The following is a 26,577-nucleotide window of genomic DNA, read 5'->3' as shown; positions in this document are numbered from 1 at the left end:
TATAAGTGGTGGCATGCTGACATAGTGAACATATGTATCATACAAGTAGACACATCATCTTGTTATATAAAATACCCACAGCTGTCGGTTAATCATATTAAACTCAGCTGATTGCAGTAAAAATACCGTAGTATAGTCGTCTTATTTTTATGTTATTATAGATAAATAAGGAAGTGTGTATTATATGAGATGGCAGAAAGGCTTCAGATCAGATTATTAAATCAAAGAGGTATATATATATATATATATACGGATGTAGCACCTCATTTCGGACGCCCCTACCCATGTGGGCCCGTGATCGGCACGGGGTGGGCCCCTGCTGAAAGGAAAACGCCCGCAGGACTTGATACGCTCCCATGATAAATAAATTATATTATAATGAAACCAGCTGCAATGGATCATGGATCCACCAGGGGGAGCAGTGATTAAAAAGCTGCCACACTGGAACTCATGTGAAATAAATAGCTGATAGATCTACAGTAGAGGTATCTGATATAGCAGATCTTTGTTAAGATACATATGTCACAGATAGGATCATATGCTGTGCTAAATAAGAGACATGTAATAATTTACAAAACATCACCATGTTTTTATTTAACAAAATAATGTTGTTTAATCCACGTTGGATCAACGTTCCCTCAATGATATATGATAACAAATGAAGAACATTCTCCAAGCAACATTCTGAAAAGGTTTTCAGGATGCTATTGAGGCCTGAGACGACAGAAAGTGTTTTATAAAATGTTCCTTTAATGTAATATGTTAACAAAGGTGGAACGTTTTGCCTGCAACATTCTAAGGATGTGTTTTGGACGTTATTAAAAACACATTAAAGATGTTCTTTATAAAACGTTCCCTCAATGTTACATTCGGATGATGTTTTCAGGAGGTTATTCTTTTTTTATAAAACGTTCCTGTGATGGCAAATATTAACACGGTCATCGTCAACGTCAGATTTATTTCTCGAGCACTTTAAAAAACAAGCTTGTTGCATTTGTTTGAAAAGAATGTTTTAAAAAAAATCTGATGTCACCATATTTTCCTTTTGAATAAAACAAACAAGCTCGTAATTCATGATAACCTGTAAGCTAATATTGCATGTTTGCAGTGGCACGTTTGAGTTCCCAGCTAGACATTTTTGGTTCACAAAAAATTCTGAGAATGTTACCATTCATTGTTCTAGGAATGTTTTCAGTGGGAAGTTTTAATTTGGTTCCCAGAATGTTCTTCTGAAAGGTAGGATAACGTTCTCTAAAAGCATTCTTTACATTTTTGGTGATAACTTTCTTAAGATGTATGAGCGCATTGAGACAATGAATAGGACGTATAAAAACGAATTTGCATGCCAATATTCACTCACATGCACTTATAATCACACTAAGGTATGTAGGCCCACAGTATTCATAATATCATATGTGTAAAATATGAGAAAATAATCACACTTTTTTCTGACTATAAAGGTTGTGTCTAGCAAGGCAAGGCAAGGCAAGGCAAGGCAAGTTTATTTATATAGCACCTTTCAGCACCAGGCAATTCAAGGTGCTTTACAAAAATGAAAGACATTCAGATAAAGGCATTTAAAAACAGTAAAAGATAATAAAAGAAACATTAAAAGAAAAACAAAAAATGAAAGACATTAACAAAATGCCATTTAAAATCAGTCATTAAAAAGAAAAGCTGATAAAATAAACATTAAAAGATAAAAGTTACAGTGCAGTCTAAGATATGAATAGTTCAATTATTTCGGTTCTTGATTTTTAATTTATTCACAGAACCTCCCTTTGGAAATCCGAACATTTCCATCCCGAATGTTAATTTAGACTGATTGTTTTCACCATGTTATGCTCGCATGACATCCACAATCGGACCCTCAGGAGGGTGTACTAGCCCCCTACTCTGCTTTGCGTTCCATAACAAAGTCTTAAGTGTTACCTGAACACCCCGTGTTACCAAAACACTATTTTTCACCCGTCGGTGCTGTGATACTTGTTCCTCAGTACAAATCACCCAAAAACTGATCGTAAACCCTGGCTACGATGGATATCCAAAATATCCTACTTTCGAGCAGTCCCTCTCATAAATGTCATGGAGAAATTAATTAAGTTTAAATTGAAAACATTAAAAGAAAAAATACATGGATAAAAGTTACAGTGCAGTCTAAGATATGAATAGTTCAATTAAAAAGAAAAGTCTTCAGCCTGGATTTGAAAGTAGTCAGAGTTGCAGCGGACCTGCAGGTTTCTGGGAGTTTGTTCCAGATATTTGGAGCATAATAACTGAACGCTGCTTCTCCATGTTTAGTTCTGACTCTGGGGACAGAAAGCTGACCAGTCCCTGAAGACCTGAGAGATCTGGATGGTTCATCATTTAGCAGGAGGTCAGAAATATAATTTGGGCCTAAACCATTCAGTGCTTTATAAACCAGCAGCAGTATTTTGAAATCTATTCTTTGACACACAGGAAGCCAGACTTCAGAACAGGAGTGATGTGATCCACTTTCTTAGTGTTAGTGAGGACTCGAGCAGCGGCGTTCTGAATCAGCTGCAGCTTCCTAATAGATTTTTTAGTGAGACCTGTGAAGACACCAGTAGTCAAGTCTACTGAAGATAAAAGCATGGACAAGTTTCTCCAGATCCTGCTGTGACATTAGTCTTTTAATCCTAGATATATTCTTTAGGTGATAGTAGGCTTAGTAACTGTTTTAATGTGACTGTTGAAACTCAGGTCAGAGTCCATGACTACACCTAGATTTCTGGCTTTATCTGTTGGTTTGAACATTGCAGACTGAAGCTCAGCGCTAACTTTTAAACGTTCTGCCTTGGCTCCAAAAACCATTACCTCAGTTTTATCTTTGTTTAATTGGAGAAAGTTCTGACACATCCAGTCATTGATTTGTTCAATGCACTTACTCAGTGTTTGAATTGGAGCATAGTCTCCTGGTGAAATTGTTACGTAGATTTGTGTGTCATCCGCATAGCTATGGTAACTTATTTTGTTGTTTTTCATTATCTGAGCCAGTGGTAGCATGTAGATGTTAAAGAGAAGAGGCCCCAAGATGGAGCCTTGAGGAACCCCACATGTCATATGTGTCAACTCAGATGTGTATGTACCTATAGAAACAAAGTTGTTTCTGTCCTTTAGGTAGGATTCAAACCAATTTAGAAGTGTTTCCGAAAGTCCCACCCAGTTTTCTAGTCGGTCTAGTAATATGTTGTGGTCAACAGTGTCAAACGCAGCACTGAGATCTAATAATACTAACACTGAAGTTCTGCCACTGTCTGTGTTTAAGTGGATGTCATTAAAGACCTTTACAAGAGCAGTCTCAGTGCTGTGGTTTGGACGAAAGCCTGACTGGAACACATCGAAACAGTTGTTTAAATGCAAGAAATTACTCAACTGTTGAAAAACCACTTTTTCAACGATGTTACCTAGAAATGGCAGGTTTGATATGGGCCTGTAATTGTTCATTACTGAAGCATCTAGATTATTCTTTTTTAAGAGCGGTTTAATGACTGCAGTTTTCAGGGCCTATGGAAAAATACCTGAGTGAAGAGATTGGTTTACTATTGCCCCTTTCACACCAGCGCTTTTTTTTTTTGATGTCTGAATTGATGTTAAGTGGACACTGAGACGACACATTTGCTGTTCCTGATGCAGAGGCACTGACTGCTTGTCTGATTTTCTGAATTTTGTCAGTGAAAAAGGAGGCAAAATCATTGCACGCCCTGGTGGATAGAAATTCGGAGGCTACTGACACTGGGGGGTTACTTAGTCTGTCGACGGTAGCAAACAAGGCACGTGCGTTGTTTTTGTTTTTGGTAATGATGTCAGAGAAGAACGATTGTCGTGCGTTTTTCAATTCCGAATTATAAAGGCCAAGTCTCTCTTTATAGATTTCAAAGTGAACCTGGAGTTTTGTTTTTCGCCACCTGCGTTCAGCTTTTCGACATTCTCTTTTCTCTGTTTTAACGGTCATGGCCTTTCTCCATGGAGATATTTTCTTCCCAGTCACTTCCTTTACCTTAATTGGAGCAATGGCATCTACTGTATAACATTTTAAATTTTTGAATTAAAATGATCTACTAGCTCATTTACTGAGATGTTAGCAGGGGCAAGTGTGGAAGAAAAATAAGTTAAATATCGCTTTGTGGTTATGTCTTTTTGAACATTTTTGTGAACAGAAATAGAGCTCTCAAAGAAATCACAGGAATGGTCAGACAGTGCAACATCAGTCACCACAACCTTAGAGATATTCAGACCCTTTGAGATATTTAAGTCCAGAGTGTGCCCCTTATTGTGCGTGGGCTCCGTCAGATGCTGAGTCAGTCCATAGCTATCAAGAACACAAAACAGTTATTTTGCCCCTCTGTCCTGGGGGTTGTCAACATGGATGTTAAAATCACCAACAATGACTAGGCGGTCAAAGTCAATACACACTATAGACAGCAGTTCGGTAAAATCATCAAAAAAGCTTGCACAGTATTTGGGTGGCCTATAGATATTTAGGAACAGAGCTCGAGAGGAGCATTTCAGCTGAAGGGCCACATATTCAAAAGAATCAAAGTTTCCATACGATGTCTTCTTGCATTGAATGGAATCATTGAACAAAATAGCAACTCCAACCCCTTTCTTATGTATTCTTTCCTGACTCATAAAACTAAAGTTGGGAGGGGTTGATTCGATAAGAACAGCTGCACTGTTATTTTGTTCAATCCAAGTTTCTGTTAAAAACATAAAATCGAGATTGTGCTCAGTGATAAAATCATTGATTAAAAATGTTTTTCCTGCCAAAGACCTGACATTTAATAAAGCTAGTTTAAGTTCGTTAAACATACTATCAGTCAGGTTTTTTGTAACAAGCTGTGGCTGACATGGAATCACTGCTAAATTAGATAAACTCACACAAACGTTTGAGCACTTCCTGTATCTAAGATGATTCACCGCTCTTAATCTAGTACCTATCAACACAGATATCGGCAAAGCTATAGGCAGGCAGGGCCCCGGCATGTCCTGGAAAGAGTTGAGAGTGCCATACGCCCTTGAGCCTGGACCCATCACATATCAGTAAGAGTTTGATGCGTTTTGTACACACACATCCTTATCAGGAGACGGGGGAGATGGTGCGGGGGTAAAGCACATGCTGCCAGGGGGGGGAGGTGGTTGACGTAGGCGCGGTGATGAAGATGGGGGAGATGGTGCGCGTCTCTGCTGTGATTTTGGTGGGCGTCGTTGAGGAGCGGGGGTAAAGGACATGCTGCCAGCCCTGCGTATCGCCTTAGTTTGGTCTTTGAAATCCAGTGCCGGGCGGTGGAGACTCCTCCGTGTGTCTCATATATCTCCCATAATCAGAACATTCCTCAGGCGGGTGCAGTGATAATTCTTCAGGGTTTTCTGAGCGATGTGTTGTGTCTTTCTCCTGTTTTGATTCCTCTTGCCGCTTGTCCTTGGCAGAGGGAACAGATTGATGACGCAGGCAGTTGAATATGTTAGAGATAAACAATTTCACTCCTGACTTGTTCAGGCAACCTCCATTTGCCTTGAAAAGATGTCTGCGGTCCCAGAAAAAGTTAAAATTGTCAATAAAATGCACAGAATGGTCAGTACAGACAGTTGAAAGCCAGGTGTTCAGTGCAAACAATCTGCTGAATCTCTCCACTCCTCTTCTGACTGGCGGTAGAGGGCCACTGATGAACACCTCTGCATTTAGAGAGCTGACAGTTTCCAACAGACATTTAAAGTCTTCTTTCAGCACTTCTGACTGTTGTTTCACAACATCATTTGTTCCAATGTGCAGTACCACATTCTTCACAGGCAGATGTTCAGCCCCAATATGCAGGATCTTCTCAGCCAAATCAGAGACTGTATCCTTGGAAAAACAGAGTACTTTGTTGTTGTTCTTATTACACAGACCTTTTACATCTCTTACAGGAGAGTCACCCACAATCAGAGTTTCAGGCCCAGTCGTTAGCTTTCCCTCTAGCCTTTTACTTTTGGAGTAGCTATTGGTCCTTACCCTGCTGTGTGAAGAGGACAGGTTATCCAGGTCATCAGAAAGAGATCTCCGGTTCTGGGTCAGTGGATCGTATCTGTTCTGGATTGGCACACTCGGTGGTTTAGGAGGATTGTTTGTAATTCTCCCTTTAGCAGCTGTCCACGGCTGTTTAGGGGTTGAAGAGGCGCTCTTCCTGGGTGATAACAATGCAGGCCAGCCGGTCGCATCACAGATTTCTGAGCGCTGGGCTCTGCCCGTTATCCGTCCTCCCAAATCCCATGAAAATGATTTACTCTTAGGCTTTGCACCCAGAGAGTTCCAGGGAGGACTACCACTTGTAGATTTATTACCCGGTATACAGCCATCCTGTTCCTTGGAATCCTTGTAGCTGCTAACTAGCTGTGAGTTAGCATACCCTTTTTCATTATTTTAACACTGGTAAAGTGGTGTCATTTCCACGACATAGTCCATTCACTTCCAACCGTTGCATTTTCATTTCCAACACAGCCATCTTCTCTGTAAGTTTGTGGATGTCATCTGTAGAAAAGCGTCTGCACTGTTGCACACAAGCTTTGCTCGTATGTAGGTTCTAACTGCTAGATAAGCTATCTGGCCGTGTGTGGTTTGTGAGGGCTGCGTATAAACAGTGTCCGTTGTTTATGCATATTGGATGAAAATCATTATCGCACCCTTTAGATTTGAGACCGACCGACATATAGAAGAACGGACCGACTGTCACTGCCCGTCCCTGAAACCCCTGTTAGTGTTTGTATGTGTTTGTTTCTACTGTGTGTCTCTCTCTCCTCTCTTCCCCCCCCCCCCCCCCCCCCCCGCCTGCTGGTCTGCTCTACACGGCAGGGAGCAATCTCCAATCAACCACATCTGCAACCTGCACTCATTCCCTGCCGGATTGTTGCCGTGAACGGATTGTTGCCGTGAACGGATTGTTGCCGTGAACGGTTTGTTGCGTGCCACTCTAGCTTTTTGCCAGCATATTCTTTGACAACTTTGCCTGCTTTTGCCTCACACTCATTTGTATGTCCCTCCCAGGAGGAATCCAAGGCCTTCCACACTCCTAAGACCAGCCAGGCCTCTCCACCCTGGAACAACTGTTTCCCCACTTCCGCCATAACCGACCTCCACTCCCAGCTCCCCTTTTCTAATAAACAAATGTTACTTTCACCAGCTGATTCCGAGTCTGATTCTGGGTCCCCTCCAGTACATGTGACACCGACAGTGACTTGTACTAGCTGCTGGTCGCATTTAAAAAAAGAAAGAAAAGACTTCTGATAAATCGGAACAATAAAGCACGTTATCCTGCTGAATAACGTGCTGAAAACAATCTAACTTGCAGCTGAAAACGTTTTAAGAATAGTAGGGCATAATGTTCTAACAATGTTATCAAAAACATTTAATAAAAGATTATTACCAAGCATTTTAAGAATGTTTTTAGAGAAAGTTATCATACCTTTCAGAATAACATTCTGGGAACCAAAAGAAAACTTCCTGCTGAAAACATTCCTAGAATAGTGAATGGTAACATGTTTTTAGAACCAAACCTTTCTAGCTGGGTAGCCTATGTTGCGGACTCTCTTTGTTTAAAATAATTGAATGTGTGGAGAAAGTCTCCCAAGGGGGATGGGAGACTTGACTTTTGTCACATTCCGATGGACTATCGGAATTACATGCAGGGCAGCATTGCCGGTCTGAAAGGGTCTCTGGAAATATCAAACATTTAATTAAAGTTTTAAAAACAGTGACAGGTTAAAATCAGAGGTGGAAGATTCCGATTATTTACCTAGGTAAAAAGATGTGATAAGTAAATGCCCTGCATTCAAAATTGTCAATAGCCCAAGTGAAAAGTATTATCATCTGAAAGTAAAATTAATCATAATGTTATCAGTATTAAATACATATAATTTGTACAACTTATATTTAGAAACACTCTGTTGTAATTATTGATGCATAAATGTGTTCATCCATTCAATGTGGCATCTGCTATAATGGGGTTAATGTATGATATTACTTGATAATACAATACATTACTGTATAATACGTGATAATGTATGAGTTGATTTACTGTACTGTGTACACCACAACAATATGACAAAAAATATACTGCATATTAAAGCAAACTATTGTAAAGGTAAAAGTATGAGCATAACAAATAAAGAAGTGTAAACATTTACATTATTATTATGATTATTTAATATATAAAGACTATATATTATTGAGTTACAATTAAGATAATAAGATTAGATATACTTAATTTGATCTAAAATATTGATGTCAGAGTCATAATGTCCTCAGAGTGGAGATGTCCTCAGAGTGGAGATGTCCTCAGAGTGGAGGTGTCCTTAGAGTGGAGGTGTCCTCAGAGTGGAGGTGTCCTCAGAGTCGTACTTTCCAAAGAGTGCTTTCCTGATGATGGAACGGATCCTGTAGGGATGAACACAACTCAACAGTTTTAGATGAAGTTTAAAATAAGTGTTTGTTCTTTGAGACAGCTTCAGAGTCCTGATCTCATGCTTTACATCCCATCATATCTCTGCAAACACTACGACTGTCTGCCACAGCTCTCAGCTGCATTACAGCAAATAACCAGTCAATAGTCTAGAAAGGCCTTCTATAATTTATGGAAGAACGAAAGAACCTGCAGTCAGTGAGTAACATCTGTTGTGATTCCCCAGTGTGAGAAACACATCCACCTCCCTGTGTTTACAGGTCACCTATTATGCAAAATCCACTTCTTCATGTCTCTTCTACATCAACATGTGTCCCCTCTTCTTCATGTCTCTTCTACATCAACATGTGTCCCCTCTTCTTCATGTCTCTTCTACATCAACATGTGTCCCCTCTTCTTCATGTCTCTTCTACATCAACATGTGTCCCCTCTGTGTAAAGAGACTCTGAACGTTTCAGGAAAAAAACATTCTCTCTTTTTTTGTCCTGATCCATTTCTATAAAAACCTGTCTGAAAATGAGCTGATCAGATTTTGGCCACTTTATGATGTCATAACGATGTTTTGGCTTGTGTAACCATTAGCCAATCAGCAACCAAGGTAAGAGTATAATAGGAGACCTTTAATACAATACTGCTGAACCAGCTTTACGAATGCCTATTTTCCAGCAAACCGGTTCCAGGGCCGGTTCCGGGCTAGAGCCTGATTAAGCTCTGGTTATTCCTGTAAAGTCAGGCAACACTAACCAGGCTTTGTTTGATTCTGTTTATTTGTACCTTACTTTGACCATTCGTTCGCTGTTATTGATCATTGTGGAGAGAGGCAGACGTTTTGTTTTGTATTATAGCAGCTGTCAATACATGGGCTGCACAGGTTGTCATGTCCGACTATCACAAATAGAATCATAAAGAAAAATACGCTGGTAAAATGTGCCAGTAGAAAACGGCTTATGCCAAAATAGGATAGCAACAAGTAGTCAAGATAGTCAGATTAAATTCGGTTGCTATGCTATGCGTGGGTTAACGGGAGAATAAACTCCGCCGTGAGTTAACGGGAGAATAAGCTCTGCCATGAGGTAACGGGAGACTAAACTCCTCCGTGAGTTAACGGGAGACTAAACTCCTCCGTGAGTTAACGGGAGACTAAACTCCTCCGTGAGTTAACGGGAGACTAAACTCCGCCGTGAGTTAACGGGAGACTAAACTCCGGTGGACGAACAGCACTGCAGCGGTCGGTAAAAACAGGGAGGCTGTGGACTAGTGCGGTGTTCGGATCAGGGGAGCACAGGTTGCTTTGGATTAAGCGTCTAACAGGTAACAGGTAAGGTAATGTAATGTAAATGCCGTTGAACCACATTAATAAACAATGAACCACAGCTCTATGGGGAAGAGTATAACGTTGGAGAAGAAGTTCTTTAATTTAATCTGGCTTCGTATGATTAAAAGCAACACGATCATCCCCCGACGCAGTGCCCCATTGCTGTTTTTGTGAGCGGCGTTGGGGAAAAATCTGTGACGTAAGTGGTGATGTCATGACGTAGCACCAGTTGGGCTCTCAGCGGTTGAAACACAACTGGGGCTAAAAAGAAGAACCAGTTCCGAACCAGAAGAGCACGGAGCTAGAACTGGAAATGGTTTGGTGGAAAAGAGGCATGAGTTACTGGCCTAGGAGTCTCCAGTCTGCAATGTGGGCTCTCCAGAAACATTGAAATATGTGTGCAATCATAATAGCAATGTGTATAGAGCGTTTCGTGAATATCGGAAAAACTATATGCGAGTAGTTTGGAGTAATTTCCATCCATCCATCCATCCATCCATCTTCTCCCGCTTATCCGTGGTCGGGTCGCAGGGGTAGCAGTTCCAGCAGAGAGCCCCAAACTTTCTTTTCCCTGGCCACATCAACCAGCTCTGACTGGGGGATCCCAAGGCGCTCCCAGGCCAGCGAAGAGATATAATCCCTCCACCTGGTCCTAGGTCTACCCCTTGGTCTCTTCCCAGCTGGACGTGCCTGGAACACCTCCCTAGGGAGGCGCCCAGGTGGCATCCTAACTAGGTGCCCGAACCACCTCAACTGGCTTCTTTCGACGCGAAGGAGGAGCGGCTCAACTCCGAGTCCCTCCCTGATGACCGAACTTCTCACCTTATCCCTAAGGGAGACACCAGCCACCCGGCGGAGGAAACCCATCTCGGCCGCTTGTATCCGCGATCTCGTTCTTTCGGTCACGACCCATCCTTCATGACCATAGGTGAGGGTAGGAACGAAAATGGCCCGGTAGACAGAGAGCTTTGCCTTCTGGCTCAGCTCCCTTTTCGTCACAACGGTGCGGTAAAGCGACTGCAGTACCGCTCCCGCTGCTCCGATTCTCCGGCCCATCTCACGCTCCATTGTTCCCTCACTCGAGAACAAGACCCCGAGATACTTGAACTCCTTCACTTGGGGTAAGGACTCATTCCCTACTTGGAGTGGACAGTCCATCGGTTTCCTGCTGAGAACCATGGCCTCAGATTTGGAGGTGCTGATCCTCATCCCAGCCGCTTCACACTCGGTTGCGAACCGATCCAGTGAGTGCTGAAGGTCGCAGACCGATGAAGCCATCAGAACCACATCATCTGCAAAAAGCAGTGGTGCAATCCTTAGTCCACCGAACTGCAGACCCCCCCCCCCCCCACGACTACGCCTCGAAATCCGATCCATGTATATTACAAACAGGATTGGTGACAAAGCGCAGCCCTGGCGGAGGCCAACCCTCACCGGAAATGGGTCCGACTTACTGCCGAGGACCCGGACACAGCTCTCGCTTTGGGAGTACAGAGATTGGATGGCCCTGAGTAGAGACCCCCTCACCCCATACTCCCGCAGCACCTCCCACAGTAACTCCCTGGGAACCCGGTCATACGCCTTCTCCAAGTCTACAAAACACATGTAGACCGGATAAGCGTACTCCCAGGCCCCCTCCAGGATCCTTGCGAGAGTAAAAAGCTGATCCGTCGTTCCACGACCAGGACGGAATCCGCATTGTTCCTCTTCAATCTGAGGTTCGACAATCGGCCTGACCCTCCTTTCGAGTACCTTGGAGTAAACTTTCCCGGGGAGGCTGAGTAGTGTGATGCCTCTGTAATTGGCACACACCCTCTGATCCCCCTTTTTTAAAAGGGGAACCACCACCCGGTCTGCCACTCCTTCGGTACTGTTTCCGACTTCCACGCAACGCTGATGAGACGTGTCAACCATGACAGTCCCTCAACACCCAGAGCCTTCAGCATTTCCGGGCGGATCTCATCCACCCCCGGGGCTTTGCCACTGTTTGGAGTAATTTGCGACATGTAAATCATCCAAAATGGTGTATTCACTGTTAGCTTACGACCTCCACGATTGAGCTAGCAACTATTTTCTTCGCAATTTAGCATCACATTGGATATGAGCTGAACTTGGGCGGTGAATTCCCACAGGAGGAGTTTGCAAAAATGTGCTTAAAATGCATGAAAAATGCAAATTTCTGAATGGAAGCCAACTAGAAATATGTCCGCAATTCAATGAGGAATGTCTGTGCCAAGATTCGTGAAGTTCAGAGAAACTATATGTGACTACCACACAATAGGGGGCGCTACTGAGCTGTTTTAACAAGAAATTAATTTACATTCTTGAAAAGGTCGTGGGCTGAGACGTGTGTCCCAAGTTTTGCGTCCGAAGCTCATTCAAGCGCATCGCAATTTAAAAAAATGTATAGGCTACGCCCACATTCGTCATTCATTGGGAAACTTTGAATCTCAGTTCAGACTCACCCCCAGAGTATGTCTAATAATAATAATATTTCGTCCATCCGTACTTGAGTTATACATGTGTGGTGTTTTTGGCGCCCCCTATAGTCCAATATGAAAATACTTTGGTGTGCCTATTCCCCAAGACAGACTGAACCTATCCAACAAAGTCTGTGATATTTGGATACATTGTTATGAGCATTTCTTTCTAAGTTGCGCCTTTTTTCAAATACGTTTTGATTAATGGCGGCCATATTTATCGACTGAACATGCTCATTTCCTACGGTAATGTGACCCTACACCGATGCTGTATACTAAGTTTGGTGTCGAAAAACTAAAACTAGAAATGTAAGTTAATATTTCACTGTTTTGAACATTATACTAACTTAGGGGTCCTAGAGGATTATTTGTAGAGCAGATCCACCCGGATAAGTGTGCAAAATGTCAGGTCAAACAGACTTACGGTGCGACTTTGTACATTTTTCCAAAAAAATTACATATAGGTGGCACTAGCGAGCATGTTGGACAATTTGAACCCATTGACTCTAGAATGTCAAAATTTTCACCGGTCCTGGCATCCGTGCAAAATTATAAAACTTTTGAAGCATCCTAAAGCCCTCAAAAACAGGATACCGGGGAGGAATAAGAATAATTCCTACAATAACAATAGGTTCCTCGGTTCCTCGCACTCCGTTGGGTCCTAGCGTTCTCGCGCTCGGGCCCTAATGATGGGAACATAAATATTTCTATGTCAGAAAGTAAACTTGATGCAAAACTAATATTAGTTCAGAGGAGCTTCTTTATTCAGATCATTTACTAAATAAAACAAACATTTACTTTAAAGGTCACCTATCATGCAATTTGTAGGCAATAGCATAGGTCTCAGATGGGCTGTCAGTCGATTAAAATAGTTAATCGCGATTAATCGCAAATTAATCGCACATTTTTTATCTGTTCTAAATGTACCTTAGAGGAATATTTTTCAAGTTTTTAATACTCTTATGCTTTATGCTAATTTGTATTATTATTTGAACATTACAAATATTCGCCTCAATTCAACCTGGAACCTCTCTCATTCAATAATACAATACAGTGTGTGTGTGTGTGTGTGTGTGTGTGTGTGTGTGTGTGTGTGTGTGTGTGTGTGTGTGTGTGTGTGTGTGTGTGTGTGTGTGTGTGTGTGTGTGTGTGTGTGTGTGTGTGTGTGTGTGTGTGTGTGTGTGTGTGTGTGTGTGTGTGTGTGTGTGTGTGTGATCGATCGTTGGAGCTATGTGCAACTCAAGGCATATGCTCGAACGGGAGCTGCCTGGACGCTGTGATCATGTTGCGCGCACTATCCGTGCTGACTTTTCGTACAATGTCCCACTGTCTGGCTTCCTGCATCAAGTCAAGTGCTCGGCGCAGTTGTCGCCGAAATGTCGCTCCTCTGTTTTCATTGAAACAGCTCCTTATATCCGTTAGCGCAGCTAGCTAGCACCAGATGCTAGCACCAGATTCTAACAACAACAATGCACGTAAGGTCTCTCTCGCTCGCTCCCCACACACACACGCACACCCTCCCGGTCTTCCCGATGGCCAGTCGGTGCCTGCCGGTGAGCGTGGAAGTGTGGTCTGCCACAAGCGGGCGGCAGGAGCGGGGCTGTCAGCATCAGCTTGTAGATGGTATTCAAACTCGATGCGCTCTGAAACTACGGGGCGGCCGAGGACAAAAAATACACATGCGTTAATCGCGTTAAAATAATTAGTGGCGTTAACTGCACCATCTCACTGTATGTCACCAATGTAATGTTTGTAGATCCCTTTATTACATTTATCCTCGCCATCCATACTCTCTAAATAACTTATTTCATATGATATTTAGGCTCGCTGGTCTCATCATACAACGGCAATGAAAAAGCACCAGGTAAGGCAGCCACAAACTCTGCCGCACTGAAGGGGGCGCAAGTGAGCCCACAGGTTCTTGTTGCTACTGTTATTCTACGCAGAGACGGTAGACGCAAACAACAAACTAGACTTTTGAAACTACAGGAAGATAAGGAGGACTTTTACAAAAAAGTAAAAGAGATTGTTGTCCAGAAGGATAGCATGGACTTCATCTTCAAGTCAAGGTAAGACCACAATTGTAATGCAAATGGAATCTTACTAAGAAAGAACAATCCAATATTTAAATTGTGGGTAGGCCTATCCTTTTGTTGAACGGTCTGTTTAAAATGAATTGAAGCATCAGACTAAAAAAGCTTATGAAAATAACCGAATATTTCGATTAAGGTCAAAATATAATATTTTGACCTTAATCTGGTGAGGCAGAGGTTCATGGCTGCCTCACCAGCCATGAACCTCACCGCACGTCACTGGCTCTGAGTGTTAGCGATGCTAATGTAAACATCGACCATATTACGCATGGGCGTAGGAAGCATCCTGAATGTGGGGGGGACATTTTTAACGGGGGGGGTTTGGAAAAAAAAAATAGATTTCCTTTGTGCATTTTAACAGGTACTTTTATGTGGCTATACTAGCATGAGGGAAATGATGGGTACATTTTGTAATTTCATCCAGTAAAGAAAGGAAACATATTTGATTTTTAATTCAGAGCCGTCTTTGAATTAATAAAAAGCAGTTTAAATGCCCATTTTTTGTACATTTATAAACAACAATAAATATTTGTGAGTGCATTGAGAGATATTGTTGTGGAGAGTCATTTATATATAAATCGCAAAATACATTTGTGAATCCTTCTGTGAGCATTTATTAATATTGAGACTGATCTGACTCCATACAGATGTTAAGTTCACCTAGGAATGGTATCATTGACTTAAATGTTCAAATAAATGTTGCTCTTCTGTCTATATTGGTCATATGATGCCCCTTGACTGAAATGTTTCCTGTTCAATATCCCCACTGATTTCCTTAACATTCTGGGATGAGAGTCCACATCACAATTTACTCTAAACTGTCATTTCCCTTTCATCACTCACCTCAGCAATGGACCTCTCTCCACTGTCCCTGTGTTCTACCTCTGACTCACTCTCAAGCGCCTAGATGTCAAGAGAGGTGGTGAAGTGATCATTATTTATTGAGCAGTATACTCTTTCACATTGAATCATAACAAGTCATACTGAATGTAAATACAACTGACTCTAAAGTAAATCCCAGTCTGTGACATTGGACATTTTGAAGACTCAAAGCCCCAAGCAGCAGGTAGAATATTAACTAGTCTATGTAATGTGCACAGAAAATAAACAGTTAACTGAATACTGGGATGGAAATTGCCTATAAGCACTCAGTAAAACATAAACACACACAAAAAGCTTCTGAATGATAAGAAGTATAATTAAAACATAATGCACATTACCATTTTGAGAGAGAGTACCTAAATTAAAGAACTCAGAAAATAATCTCTTATCGAACTGAGGCTCCAGTAAAACACAATGACTGCCCCTCTACAGCACATCATGGTGTTTACACACAAACACAGAGAGATCGGGTTATTCATGTTCCCTGTTTACATGATAAATACTAACCTGGCATTTCGATGCCTTTTCTCATCTAAACTATTCAGTATTTGTATCTCTCTATCGTGACATAAAGACGAAACTCCTCTCCAGAAGTGAGACGCTTTTGCCGCCGCCATCACTGTTAACTGATTAACTGCTACCAGCTGAGGACTTACTTTCCTCTTCTTTGAAAAAACATGTTCTTATGTCCATGTTGTCTGGGGGAGAAAACATATCAAACCAAGAGATCGTCAGCTTTGATTTTCGCTGTATTAACCATTTCCTGAACATTTGGTGTGTGTGCCTTACCTCCGCTACCGGCATCGCTTCATACAACAGATCTGAGCTGTCCAACTATGACAACACTCCTTGAACATGCGCGCGCTATGTGAGAATCTGCCTTGGTGCAAAGCAGCAGTGAAAACATGGTACGGAGTTTAATTGATTTGGGCATTCTCTCAATAAGCAAGTGGAATGGATTTGATAGTGAAGCACTGACACAGTGACAGCGCTCTACAAAGTGCGGAGAGTGGACAGACCGATTCACGGACTTTCCACATGGTAGAAGTGGGGGGGTCTAAACTGATCATTTTAAAAAGTGGGGGGGACTTGTCCCACCCTCATATAATGTCTGCGACGCCCATGATATTACGTCCAAAATAGTCTGGCATTGTTTCTGATAGCAACGTTTCTGATAGTGCTGTGGGTCTGCATTGCCGATATGACGTCATATCGGACGCACATCTGGATCAGCTCCGTTGTACCCCCGTTTTTAGAGATGTGAGTACGGAGGAAAAGAGAGAGGGTTTTATTTTCTGACGCTGCGTAAGTTCCCTGACACACCGGGGACACAAAGTTATGTATAAAATACATCAACAAGTGCATTTTGAATGATAGGTCCGCTTTAACAACTAACAGTGGAAGAATACGTTTCTTAAGGAAACAATCAACTGTTATGACTGCAGATTACATTTAGAGAAATGAAAATATGAACAAAACAACATTTACAAATGAATGGATGTAACATATTTAATTGTAATATATTTATGTACAATAATCAGGTTAAATTAGAAACTGAACATGTGATATCTCCAGCAGTAACAGTGAACTGACCTGAGAGTCTCCAATCTGCAGTCTGGACTCTCCAGAAGATCTCTCAGCAGCTTCACATCTGAATCCTTCAGCTTGTTGTGACTCAGGTCCAGATCTCTCAGATGGGAGGGGTTGGACTTCAGAGCTGAGATCAGAGCAGAACAGCTGATCTCTGACAAACTGCAGTTCTCCAGTCTGAATAAAGAACACATGATGAAATACATTTATTATCTAGTCAGATGTGTTACTCAACATTTAAATGAATGAGAACAATACAATATGTGTACTTCAGAAAGTAAACTTCATCATGCAAAATAATACTTCAAATTACCTTTATCAGGGATTCAAACTCATCAGATACAAAAAAGGTGACAAGGATCTTAACCCGTTATACCCCATTCCTGTTTTTCGAAAATTACATTCCCAGAACAAATGACCATATCTTCCCTTCTAAAAGGGTTAAATTAATAATCTTTTTCCTCAAAGTAATGATAAACCTGTGAGTTGGATGTACTGTAGAAGAGTCAGAATCAATATAGATGTATTTTATTAAAAAAATTCAGATTGAACACAGTAAAAAACTGTAAATTATTGTGTCCATCCAAATATTATTTTTTACTTACAGTATAGTGAAAACCACCATGTGATGAATGATGGGATGGTAGACTAAAAGCTTTAGGAATCCAAAGTACAACATATAATAAGTACCCTGTATCAAGATTGATGCAAAACAAGTGACATTTGACCTCTTTAGAGAGATTTAGCAAAAAAAACGTGCCGTTTCTCTGGAACTCATTGGTCGATTTTGGTGATTGACATCTCTTTTTAACCGTTAGAGCCATTAGAATCGAAGGGGAATTTCCACATACACACCAACGCTACCATTGTGAAGTGGGGGCTATGCGCACGCAGTTTCCCCAAATCGAAACCTGTCTCATGCTCTGAAATCTGAAAACGTAAAAGTAGGTTTATTGCTGATGGATTATCAGAAATCGTTTCAAAGTGAAAATGTTCGCACAGGGTTAATTCAGAGGCTCAGCGTTAGCTTTGTGGTTTTTTTTGCAGAAAAAAAAAAAAGATCAGTGAGCTGACTTTCTTCCCGTTACATGGATATGAAACATTCATAGTTTATTAAATATTAAGAAGCCCTCAGACGCTGTTTCCTGCAGATGATGCTTTTCCCCCCCCCGGGGATGCAGGACTTTTACTGTAACAGAGTATTCCTACACTCTGGTACTTCTACTTTTACTCAAGTACAAGATCTGAGTACTTCTACTTTTACTCAAGTACAAGATCTGAGTACTTCTACTTTTACTCAAGTACAAGAACTGAGTACAGGGGCGGACTGGCCATTGGGAATACCGGGAGTTTTCCCACATTTGTAAGTGTTCCGGCCAATCCCTTTTTTTTTTTTTTTGCTTACCTAAATCCTACCGGCCCACATTTGTAAGTGTTCCGGCCACTCTCTGGAGGGGTGTGGCCCACACCCCACTGGGCTGGGCCGTTTTGATAGGCTACCTATCTATCAGATAGGTCCACCACCTGCCCACACCCCCTGTTCAATTGTCTCACCCACATTGAGAATGCTTCCTACGCCCATGTTTTATTCCATGCGTCAAGTGAGGCAAATTGGGTCCAAATGTTATTGCATCAATGATCTGTTAACATTAAAATCACTAAATATATGCTGTAACTATTTTGCTCTAGGCAACTCAAGGTCTCAGGTAATGTGATTACTATATGAATAATGGTCCAAAATAACATAAAATGCATAGGGTTTTTTGTTAAGTAACATACTTTCGTCGCCGGCCGGCCGATACATGCCGCGCATTAAGTGTCTGTCAATTAATCCCCGGGCCACTTTTTCCCCCAGTCCGCCCCTGTCTGAGTACTTCTACTTTTACTCAAGTAGAGAGTAGAGGCGCTCGTGAATTGTTGACATCCATTGGTTGTTTTTTTTGGCACATTTGTAACGCTGTGCCAATCCTGCAATTTCCCCACAAGTGAAAGAGTTGACACGCTGAAAACCCAACCCCTGCAGGGGGGTCTGGGGGGATTGTCTCTGAAATACTAACATAAAATACACATTCTGGTCTTCTCTTGAGAAGAAAAATAAATACATCTATTACTACACGACATATTTAAAAAAATGAATGCCATTTTAGTTTTGTGTTACTTTGTTCTGAAAGCTGAACCTGCTGCTCCTCACAGAGAGAAGAGGCTGTGTGAATTACTTTACATTGTGGATAAGGGTGGATCGCCCCCATTGTTCTGTGTGTCAACATGAAAGACAGCCCACACATCAATCATCAAACCGTGGGGTCTTATTTCATTACGTGTTGATTTCTATCAACACGTAATGTTGTAATGTTGTATCGATGTATTGTGGAAATTGATGTGAGATATTGTACCGAAGAAGTGTGTTACATTTGAAATGGCAGAAAGTCTTGTTGCAATTTCCAGATATTAAAAGAGGTCCCTTTGAGTTTCTCTGGTAATTATCAATAGTAGCAGTTAAGTGAATACTGTTCAAACAATACCTGTGTTTGTGTTTTATAGTGATTTCTCTGTTTTATCCTTTCATAAATGTGAGGACTAAAATGGCTATAAACAAAGGGCTGTTTAGAGTAAACTGGGTTTTATTGCCCTGTGGGGGAGGTGGAGATATGCAGGACAGGGTGCTTGGTGGGGGAAGAGTATATTCTGCTTAAGATCTCTAGCATGTCATGTTTCAGGGAAGTCTACATATCTTGAATAGTATATGTGTGGGTTTATACATTCCTGTGTGTTAATAGTTGAAGGAACAAAAAGTACATTTTTCCTCTCAAATATAGAGAGGTTTTTTTATAGATTCCTGAAACAATGTTCCCTTTTTCTTAAAAGTAGATTAGCGCAATAGTCTTTTTCTTTGACTTTTTACCTGTTTATCAAAAGAGTGTTTTAAGCTATTTGTGAAGAAGGAAGATGCAGAATTAATGGTGATTCTGTTTTGAGTGAAAAGATTATCCCTTAGAGTGTTTTTCTGGGTTAAACCATCGATAGGCTTTGCAAATTGGGAGGGACATTTTCCCTGATTTTAATGATGTGCATCCTGCAGGCCTTCCCAACACCTGTGGCTTTCATAGCTGCCCGCGCTGATTCCCTGTGAGACAGCGTTTTGGTATCTCCCAAATGAAACTCCACCCCTTTCTGTTTGTGTGGGTATTGATAGCTTGTTTAGCTTGTTGTTCCCCCTCTCTGCTCGCGCCGCCCGGACCGGAAGGTCGTGGCAGCCCGTGAACAAGGGCCAGGAGTAGGCATACTCCTGACATTACGCATATGATATGGCTTTGTATGGTAATGTATTATATTGTATTGCATTATTACCTTTCATGATTAAAACAGATTTTTGTTTAAGGCCCTGTCACACTGTCCCGAAATTGACACCCGATGGACACACGAATATGGAATTGTGAATTTCGCACGAAGATGGCCCCGAACCACACACGAAGGCAACATTTACATTACATTTAAGACATACAACTGCAATGAAAGTAATAAAAACAATTATGTTACAGTACTATGATACTGTACTGATATCTTCAGACTTTGTTCTTTACTTTATCCGTCTTTATATGTAGAAAATATTACGTTTTCTCCGTAATGTTGTTTCCATAACAACAACAATTTCCTGTCAACTGTCCTTCAAAATAATATATTATATCCTTTTTAGTTTCACAGAACACAAATTGGGTTATTTACATAATATATTTACATGATTTTGTTGTGCAATAAAACAACCCGATGGACACACGATAAAGGAAATGTTCAAATTCGGCTGTGATCGTAGCAACATCGGGCCATTCGTGAGGGCATCTTAAGCCATTGTATGACCGCTGGCGGAGTTTCTCAGGCTCCGGCAGCAACTTCGTGAGCGGAGGCAAAATCTTTGGCATGCCAAAAAATTGCCGAAGGACCTTGCGAAGGTTCATTTTCGTGTTGAATTCGTGTGTCAATTATGCCCTTCATAAGGCCATCGTGAGGGCATCTTGTTATCCTCTGTGCCATCGGGCATTCGCCCCGATCAGAGTGAGGGCGAATGCCCGATGGCACCGATGATAACACGAAGATGACACGATTTGACAAGATGCCCTCACGAGTGCCTTACGAAGTTGCCGCTTACGAAGTTGCTGCCGGAGCCTGAGAAACTCCACCGGCGGTCATACGATGGCTTAGATGCCCTCACGAATGGCCCGATGTTGCTACGATCACAGCCGAATTTGAACATTTCCTTTATCGTGTGTCCATCGGGTGTCAATTTCGGGACAGTGTGACAGGGCCTTTAACCCTCGTCCTGGTTGTTTTGAGTGTTCCTTCTTTTAAAGCAAGCTCATAAGAACGGCGCGGAGAAGAGTAGTACCAACTCCTTCAGTATATAGAGATGTACTACAGCAAAAGTATTCTCCGTCGGGACTTCCTGCAACAACACCACGCCGTTATCTTGATTCTGATTGGCCAGAAGACATTATCAAAGATGTTCTATTGAGAAGACGATCACTACGTGACAAATGTTTTCAAAACCGTTTCTAGTCTTTGGTATTTCCAGACAAGTGGCTACTGAAATCAATCTTACTAACCGCTGTCTGTGCAATTTACTCCGTGAGTTGGCGGACTTTATTTTGCTTACTTTAACATCATTTTTCATGGTGGGCTAAGCCATTTCTTGGTATGGCTGTAGCCTACCCCAGTATACCCTGGCACCGCCACTGAACATAATAATAAAACAATTAAAATGTTGTATTCAGCCCTGATTAAAACAGCGGGCCCAAATCCTGGATGGGCGGGCCCGGCCCCATGGGGCCCGCCCATGACACCGGGTCTGCCCGCAGCGAGGCTCTAGTGTTATGCCGTGTTATGCATGCCCGTCAAAAAGGAAATGATATAGTTTCCAAACCGTACTTTGCCGTACAGATCTTTGAAATGTCTGGGAGTTTTTGCTTTACAGCAGTTCGACCGTCACCCCAGAGCAGCGGAGTTTAGCCGACAGAAAGAGTGGAGCACACAGCTCAGACACCATTACAAAATAACACCCTCCGCGTCATGATGGCAGAGAATAGCTCGCGGTCGCAGATTACTTGGGGTCCTGGACCCTTTATGGATGCAAGTTAGTAATGTACATAAATCAGGTTAAATTACAAACTGAACATATGAGAACTCCAGCAATAACAGAGGGTCAGTGAACTGACCCGAGGGTCTCCAGTCTGCAGTCTGGACTCTCCAGAAGATCTCTCAGCAGCTCCACTCCTGAATCCTGCAAATTGTTGCCACTCAGGTCCAGATCTCTCAGATGGGAGGGGTTGGACTTCAGAGCTGAGATCAGAGCAGAACAGCTGATCTCTTTCAACCAGCAGCTCTTCAGTCTGAATAAAGAAAACATGATGTCACTTTAGAAAACAATGTTCCTGTTTGAAATAACTCCAGGTTTAATAATCTGTTCAGAGTTAAACAGGGTTGTAATGTCAGTTATGACGTAGAAACAATCCGTTGATAATCTGGAACTTTAACTTTGATCAGATGTTTAACAACTCCTTCATCTCCCTCACAGCTCATCAGCACTGACAGCATCTCCACTGACTCATGGAGCACAGAGTGAGTCTGTGGAAGCTCAAACTCTCTCCCTCACACATTCACCTTCTCTTTGATATTCTGATGAATATTCAGCCATTAGCAAAAGTGTGAAATAATAATTCAAATGTATTTGTTGAAATTCAGAAAATCGTAAACAGAATGATATGAAGTTCAGTCAGTGAACTGACCTGAGAGCCTCCAGTCTGCAGTTTGGACTCTTTAGTCCAGAGCTCAGCAGCTCCACTCCTGAATCCTGCATCTCTCTGTTGTAACTAAGGTCCAGATCTCTCAGATGGGAGGGGTCAGACTTCAGAGCTGAGGCCACAACTTCACAGAGAGTCTCTGAGAGTCCACAGTGAGTAAGTCTGTAATAACATATATATTTCAACATGTGTTAAAAAAGAGGGAACAATATATTAACCTCAAGCATTTGATGAATAAAGATTTGACATGAACTGAATGTAATGTGTCAGTATGATCAGGGCCCTGACCAATTTGCTGCCCTAGGCAAGATTTTAGCTGGCGCCCCCCCCCCCCTCCCTGACAAAATGCAGACACTCACTATGACTCGCGCATGCATGCACGGTTGTGGCATGACCACCTAAACAGAAAGATATGGACACAAGATGTGTGCAAATGTATTTAGTATCCTATCTATTTGAACATGATTTAAGTGGGGGGGACCTAACCTCCTCGTGGGAAGATTTTTTAATATTGAAGTTAAAAGCATCAATCTGGTGCACTTTGAGAGCAACATTAGGAGCTCTATGGAAACATCTCTCAACACCATATGAAACAGAACTGTAAGCAGATTTTCTTTTTCTTTATGGATATTTTACAAATCACTCCCCTTTCAAACTGTATTCTTGTTTATTAATAACAACTTTTTTTTACTGTCATATAGTATTTTATGCTATAAGAGAATAGATGAAAATCTATTCTCTTATTTTTGTATAACTATAATGATCATATAAAGGTGTGCCTTTAGCTCACTGAGCTGAGGTTATCAGAGCCTCTCAGTCTTTCAGGAGAGAGCTCTCCAAAGCTCTCCCCCCGCGGCCGCTAACACAGTAAATTCCAATGTTAATAAAAGCTGTATACGTTTTTTGGGAGTTTGATTTATTTTAAATTAACACAAATACAAAATTAAAACCTATAATTGCACACTAAAACCATTATTTAAAAAAAAGAACAATTTCACATAAACCTTTGGTTTTTACTGGGACTGGGGCGCTTCAACTTGATTTTGGGGCGAGGGGGGTGTGCCATAGTTTATGGACGCTGTACGCAATATAGGCGTAGTTATGTTAGTATAAGATAATAAGATGTACTTTGTTGATCCAAAATCGGGAAATTGTGTTCTTATGAAATTTAAAAAATAATTTTCTTTTAATTTCTACCTTTTTTTTTTCTTCTGCGCCCCCCATTGATTGATGCCCTCTTAGCATTCGCCTATACTGCCTATGCCAAGGGCCGGCCCTGATCACATGTCCGTGTTGGCTACGTTCTGCTGTCAGAGACTGTTGCCAGATGGCTTCTCTGAGCATCTGAACATTTATTTTGCACACTAACACTATTAACATACCAATAAAGTTTCAATATTTTAAACGTAAAGAGCAACTTGCAGGTTAGAGACACCAGTGAAGAAATGTGTAGGAAAATGATGTATACACTAGATTTCCCCAAAAATATGTACACTACAGTGACATCTGGCGTCGTTTTTGTAAGACATTTTTACTTCCGCATAAAAAAGCCTCCCCACGTGACCTCCCGCGTGTGACGTAACATGGGAGAGAGCGGCCGGTCTACCGTAGTAATAAACATGGATCACAATGCTAGTTTTGACACAGAAGAGGTTGACAATATATATTCGAATGGATATGATTATAATTATGAGCCTGCTAGGCCAGGACCAGGAGCCAAGGATTAGAATAAATAACGGTCATCGGCGAGAAATGGAGCTGTGGTGTGAGGAGAACCAGTGGAGAACAGAGCAGCTGTCTTGTGACCGGCGTTAGCTACAGAATGTTAGCTAACGTCAGTCACATCACAACATTATAAGTTAGCAATCATATATCAGGCTATAACTAAAGTAGTATTGATAATATAGTAACGTTACTGGCAGGACTGTTGATACTGATCCATAACAGAAACAAATGCGCAAGTATCAGCCGTATCTCGCGTTACCTAATGCAGCTCCACACTACGTCTTACGGTGCTGTGTACTATGGGGGTTATTCCCTATCTTTATTCAAGAGCGTGGTCTTTAAATTGAGAGCATACTTTATTGATTTCACGTTCAGAATATGTATTTATTTCCCTCAAACCCTGTCCTCGCACTCAAATAGTGCCTGCTTGCACTTAGATTTGCTCTGCTTCTGCTCAAACTGTACGCTTGCACTCAGATATATTGCTGCTTACAGATTTCCTGTGTTCGAGCTTAAAACGTTCTCCTCGCACTCAGGCTGTTTCTGTGCACTCGTGAAATGTCTGCTCTCAGATTTATCTGTGCGTGCTCGGATCTTTTTGTGCAACAACCCTGTCAAAATCCCTCAACCAATAGGAGTCCTGGTGTCCTTGCGGGTGCGTTCGCGTTACGTATGGTGCGTTCGCTTTAACTTATGGTTTACAAACTACCGCCCTCCACGGCTTTATGTACTTCACTTGTTTAATTTACAACTTTGTTTTTTTTTGGGGGGGGGGGTGGTAAGTACAGTTTAGTATATATTTATAAAACGGATAAGGTCAAATCAAGCAATCTGATGTTTCTTAGCCGTGATATAATGAGCGTATATCTCGGGTATAATTGTGGTTGCCTTTTCACAGTCAGTATCCCTCCGCGTCTGAGAACCGTTTACAACCATACAACTGTTACATTACGTCTGTTACGAAACTAAACTAACCAACAAAGTTTGAGATGGAAACATTTAAGGTTAACTTCGACCTCCGGGTGGCCTTTACTATGGAGGAGTGGATTGAGAAGTGCTTATCTCCAGAAAAAAAAGCACCTAAACGTACGACAATGCTGTCTGTCTAATATGTTCGCTAGCTGTTATTGTTGTTGCATAGCAAATGTCTTTACAGTCGGACTGCTCACATCTGAAGGGCCTGCGGAAATTTCTCTACACATTTTGTAAAGTTTTTCATTCTAGGTTTTGTGTAGAAGGCCACGGAGGGACTATTTTATTTTATTCCCAGTCTGATTTTAGTCCCAGTCCGCCACTGAACGTAGCTATGATGTATGGTGCTTTATATATATATACTAACTGTTAGCTAACATTAACTGTAGCTAACGCCGGCCACTCACCAAGACAGCTGCCCTGGTTCTCAATCTCCACTGATTCTCCTCACACCACAGCTCCCTCCGGGACAGAGAGAGGAACGAAGGGGGGGAGAGAGATGTAATACGGTTTCCTGATAAACGTTTAGTTTGATAGGCTTCAGCTGTGGAGAGTATGTGCTGCAGGGAGGTGGATGCGCCTCGCACAACGCACCCAGGAACGAAAGCTAGCTCCGGTCCTTTTCCTGTTAGGGAAACTGTGGACTCGATGTCCTGACAGGCTGGAGTTTGTGCAACCTGAACAAACTCCAGCTCACCATGATTAAAAATGGTGAAATGCAATGTAAAATATACCAGCTCACTAAATCACAACCGCTCAAACCAACTACAAACTGCTACCGCGTATTGGAGAACGAGTCCGAGAAAGTTGCTCCCCCATGTCACGTAATATGACGCATATGACGTTAAAAAAAAGCAGTTTTTATTAGTAGAGCTCAAAACGGCTCCTTTCCCTCTGAATTCCTGCCCTTATGTCTCGTAAAACATATCAAATCCTGCATTAACTTTTTTAATTGTAATTTTCATGCAAGGTTAAGCATAAATCTAGTAAAAAAAAAAACCTGCAAGTTGCTCTTTAATACCATCAGATGTTCCCAGTATATCAGCATTAAGACATAACTCTGGTCATAATGTGGCGTGTGGTGCAGTGGGTTGAGCATTGGTGTTCGGGTCAGGGGGGTCACAGGTTCAAACCCCACTGCAGTCAGCATGTCGTTGTGTCCCTGAAGACACTTCACCCCAATTTGCTCCTGTGGGTTTTGCCCACATAATTGAGTATCTAAGTCACTTTGGATAAAAGCGTCTAACAAGTGACATGTAATGTAATGTATTG

General features: G+C 41.8%; 1 protein-coding gene across 1 annotated transcript in view; it reads right to left on the bottom strand.

The window, feature by feature from the left end:
* Nucleotides 1-1,461: 1,461 nt before the first annotated feature.
* LOC117449650 (NLR family CARD domain-containing protein 3-like) overlaps nt 1,462-26,577 on the bottom strand; it is a 45,864-nt gene continuing 20,748 nt past the window's right edge. Inside the window, 4 exon segments of the mRNA XM_071203707.1 lie at nt 1,462-8,431; nt 16,820-16,993; nt 22,024-22,197; nt 22,594-22,770. Coding sequence (XP_071059808.1) covers nt 8,350-8,431; nt 16,820-16,993; nt 22,024-22,197; nt 22,594-22,770 — 607 coding nt within the window. The 3' untranslated portion in view covers nt 1,462-8,349.

The sequence above is a fragment of the Pseudochaenichthys georgianus genome, chromosome 7 (assembly GCF_902827115.2).
Source record: "Pseudochaenichthys georgianus chromosome 7, fPseGeo1.2, whole genome shotgun sequence".
Taxonomy (NCBI): Eukaryota; Metazoa; Chordata; class Actinopteri; order Perciformes; family Channichthyidae; genus Pseudochaenichthys; species Pseudochaenichthys georgianus.
Note: the sequence above shows the minus strand (reverse complement) of the source record. Positions and strands in the feature narration are given on the sequence as shown.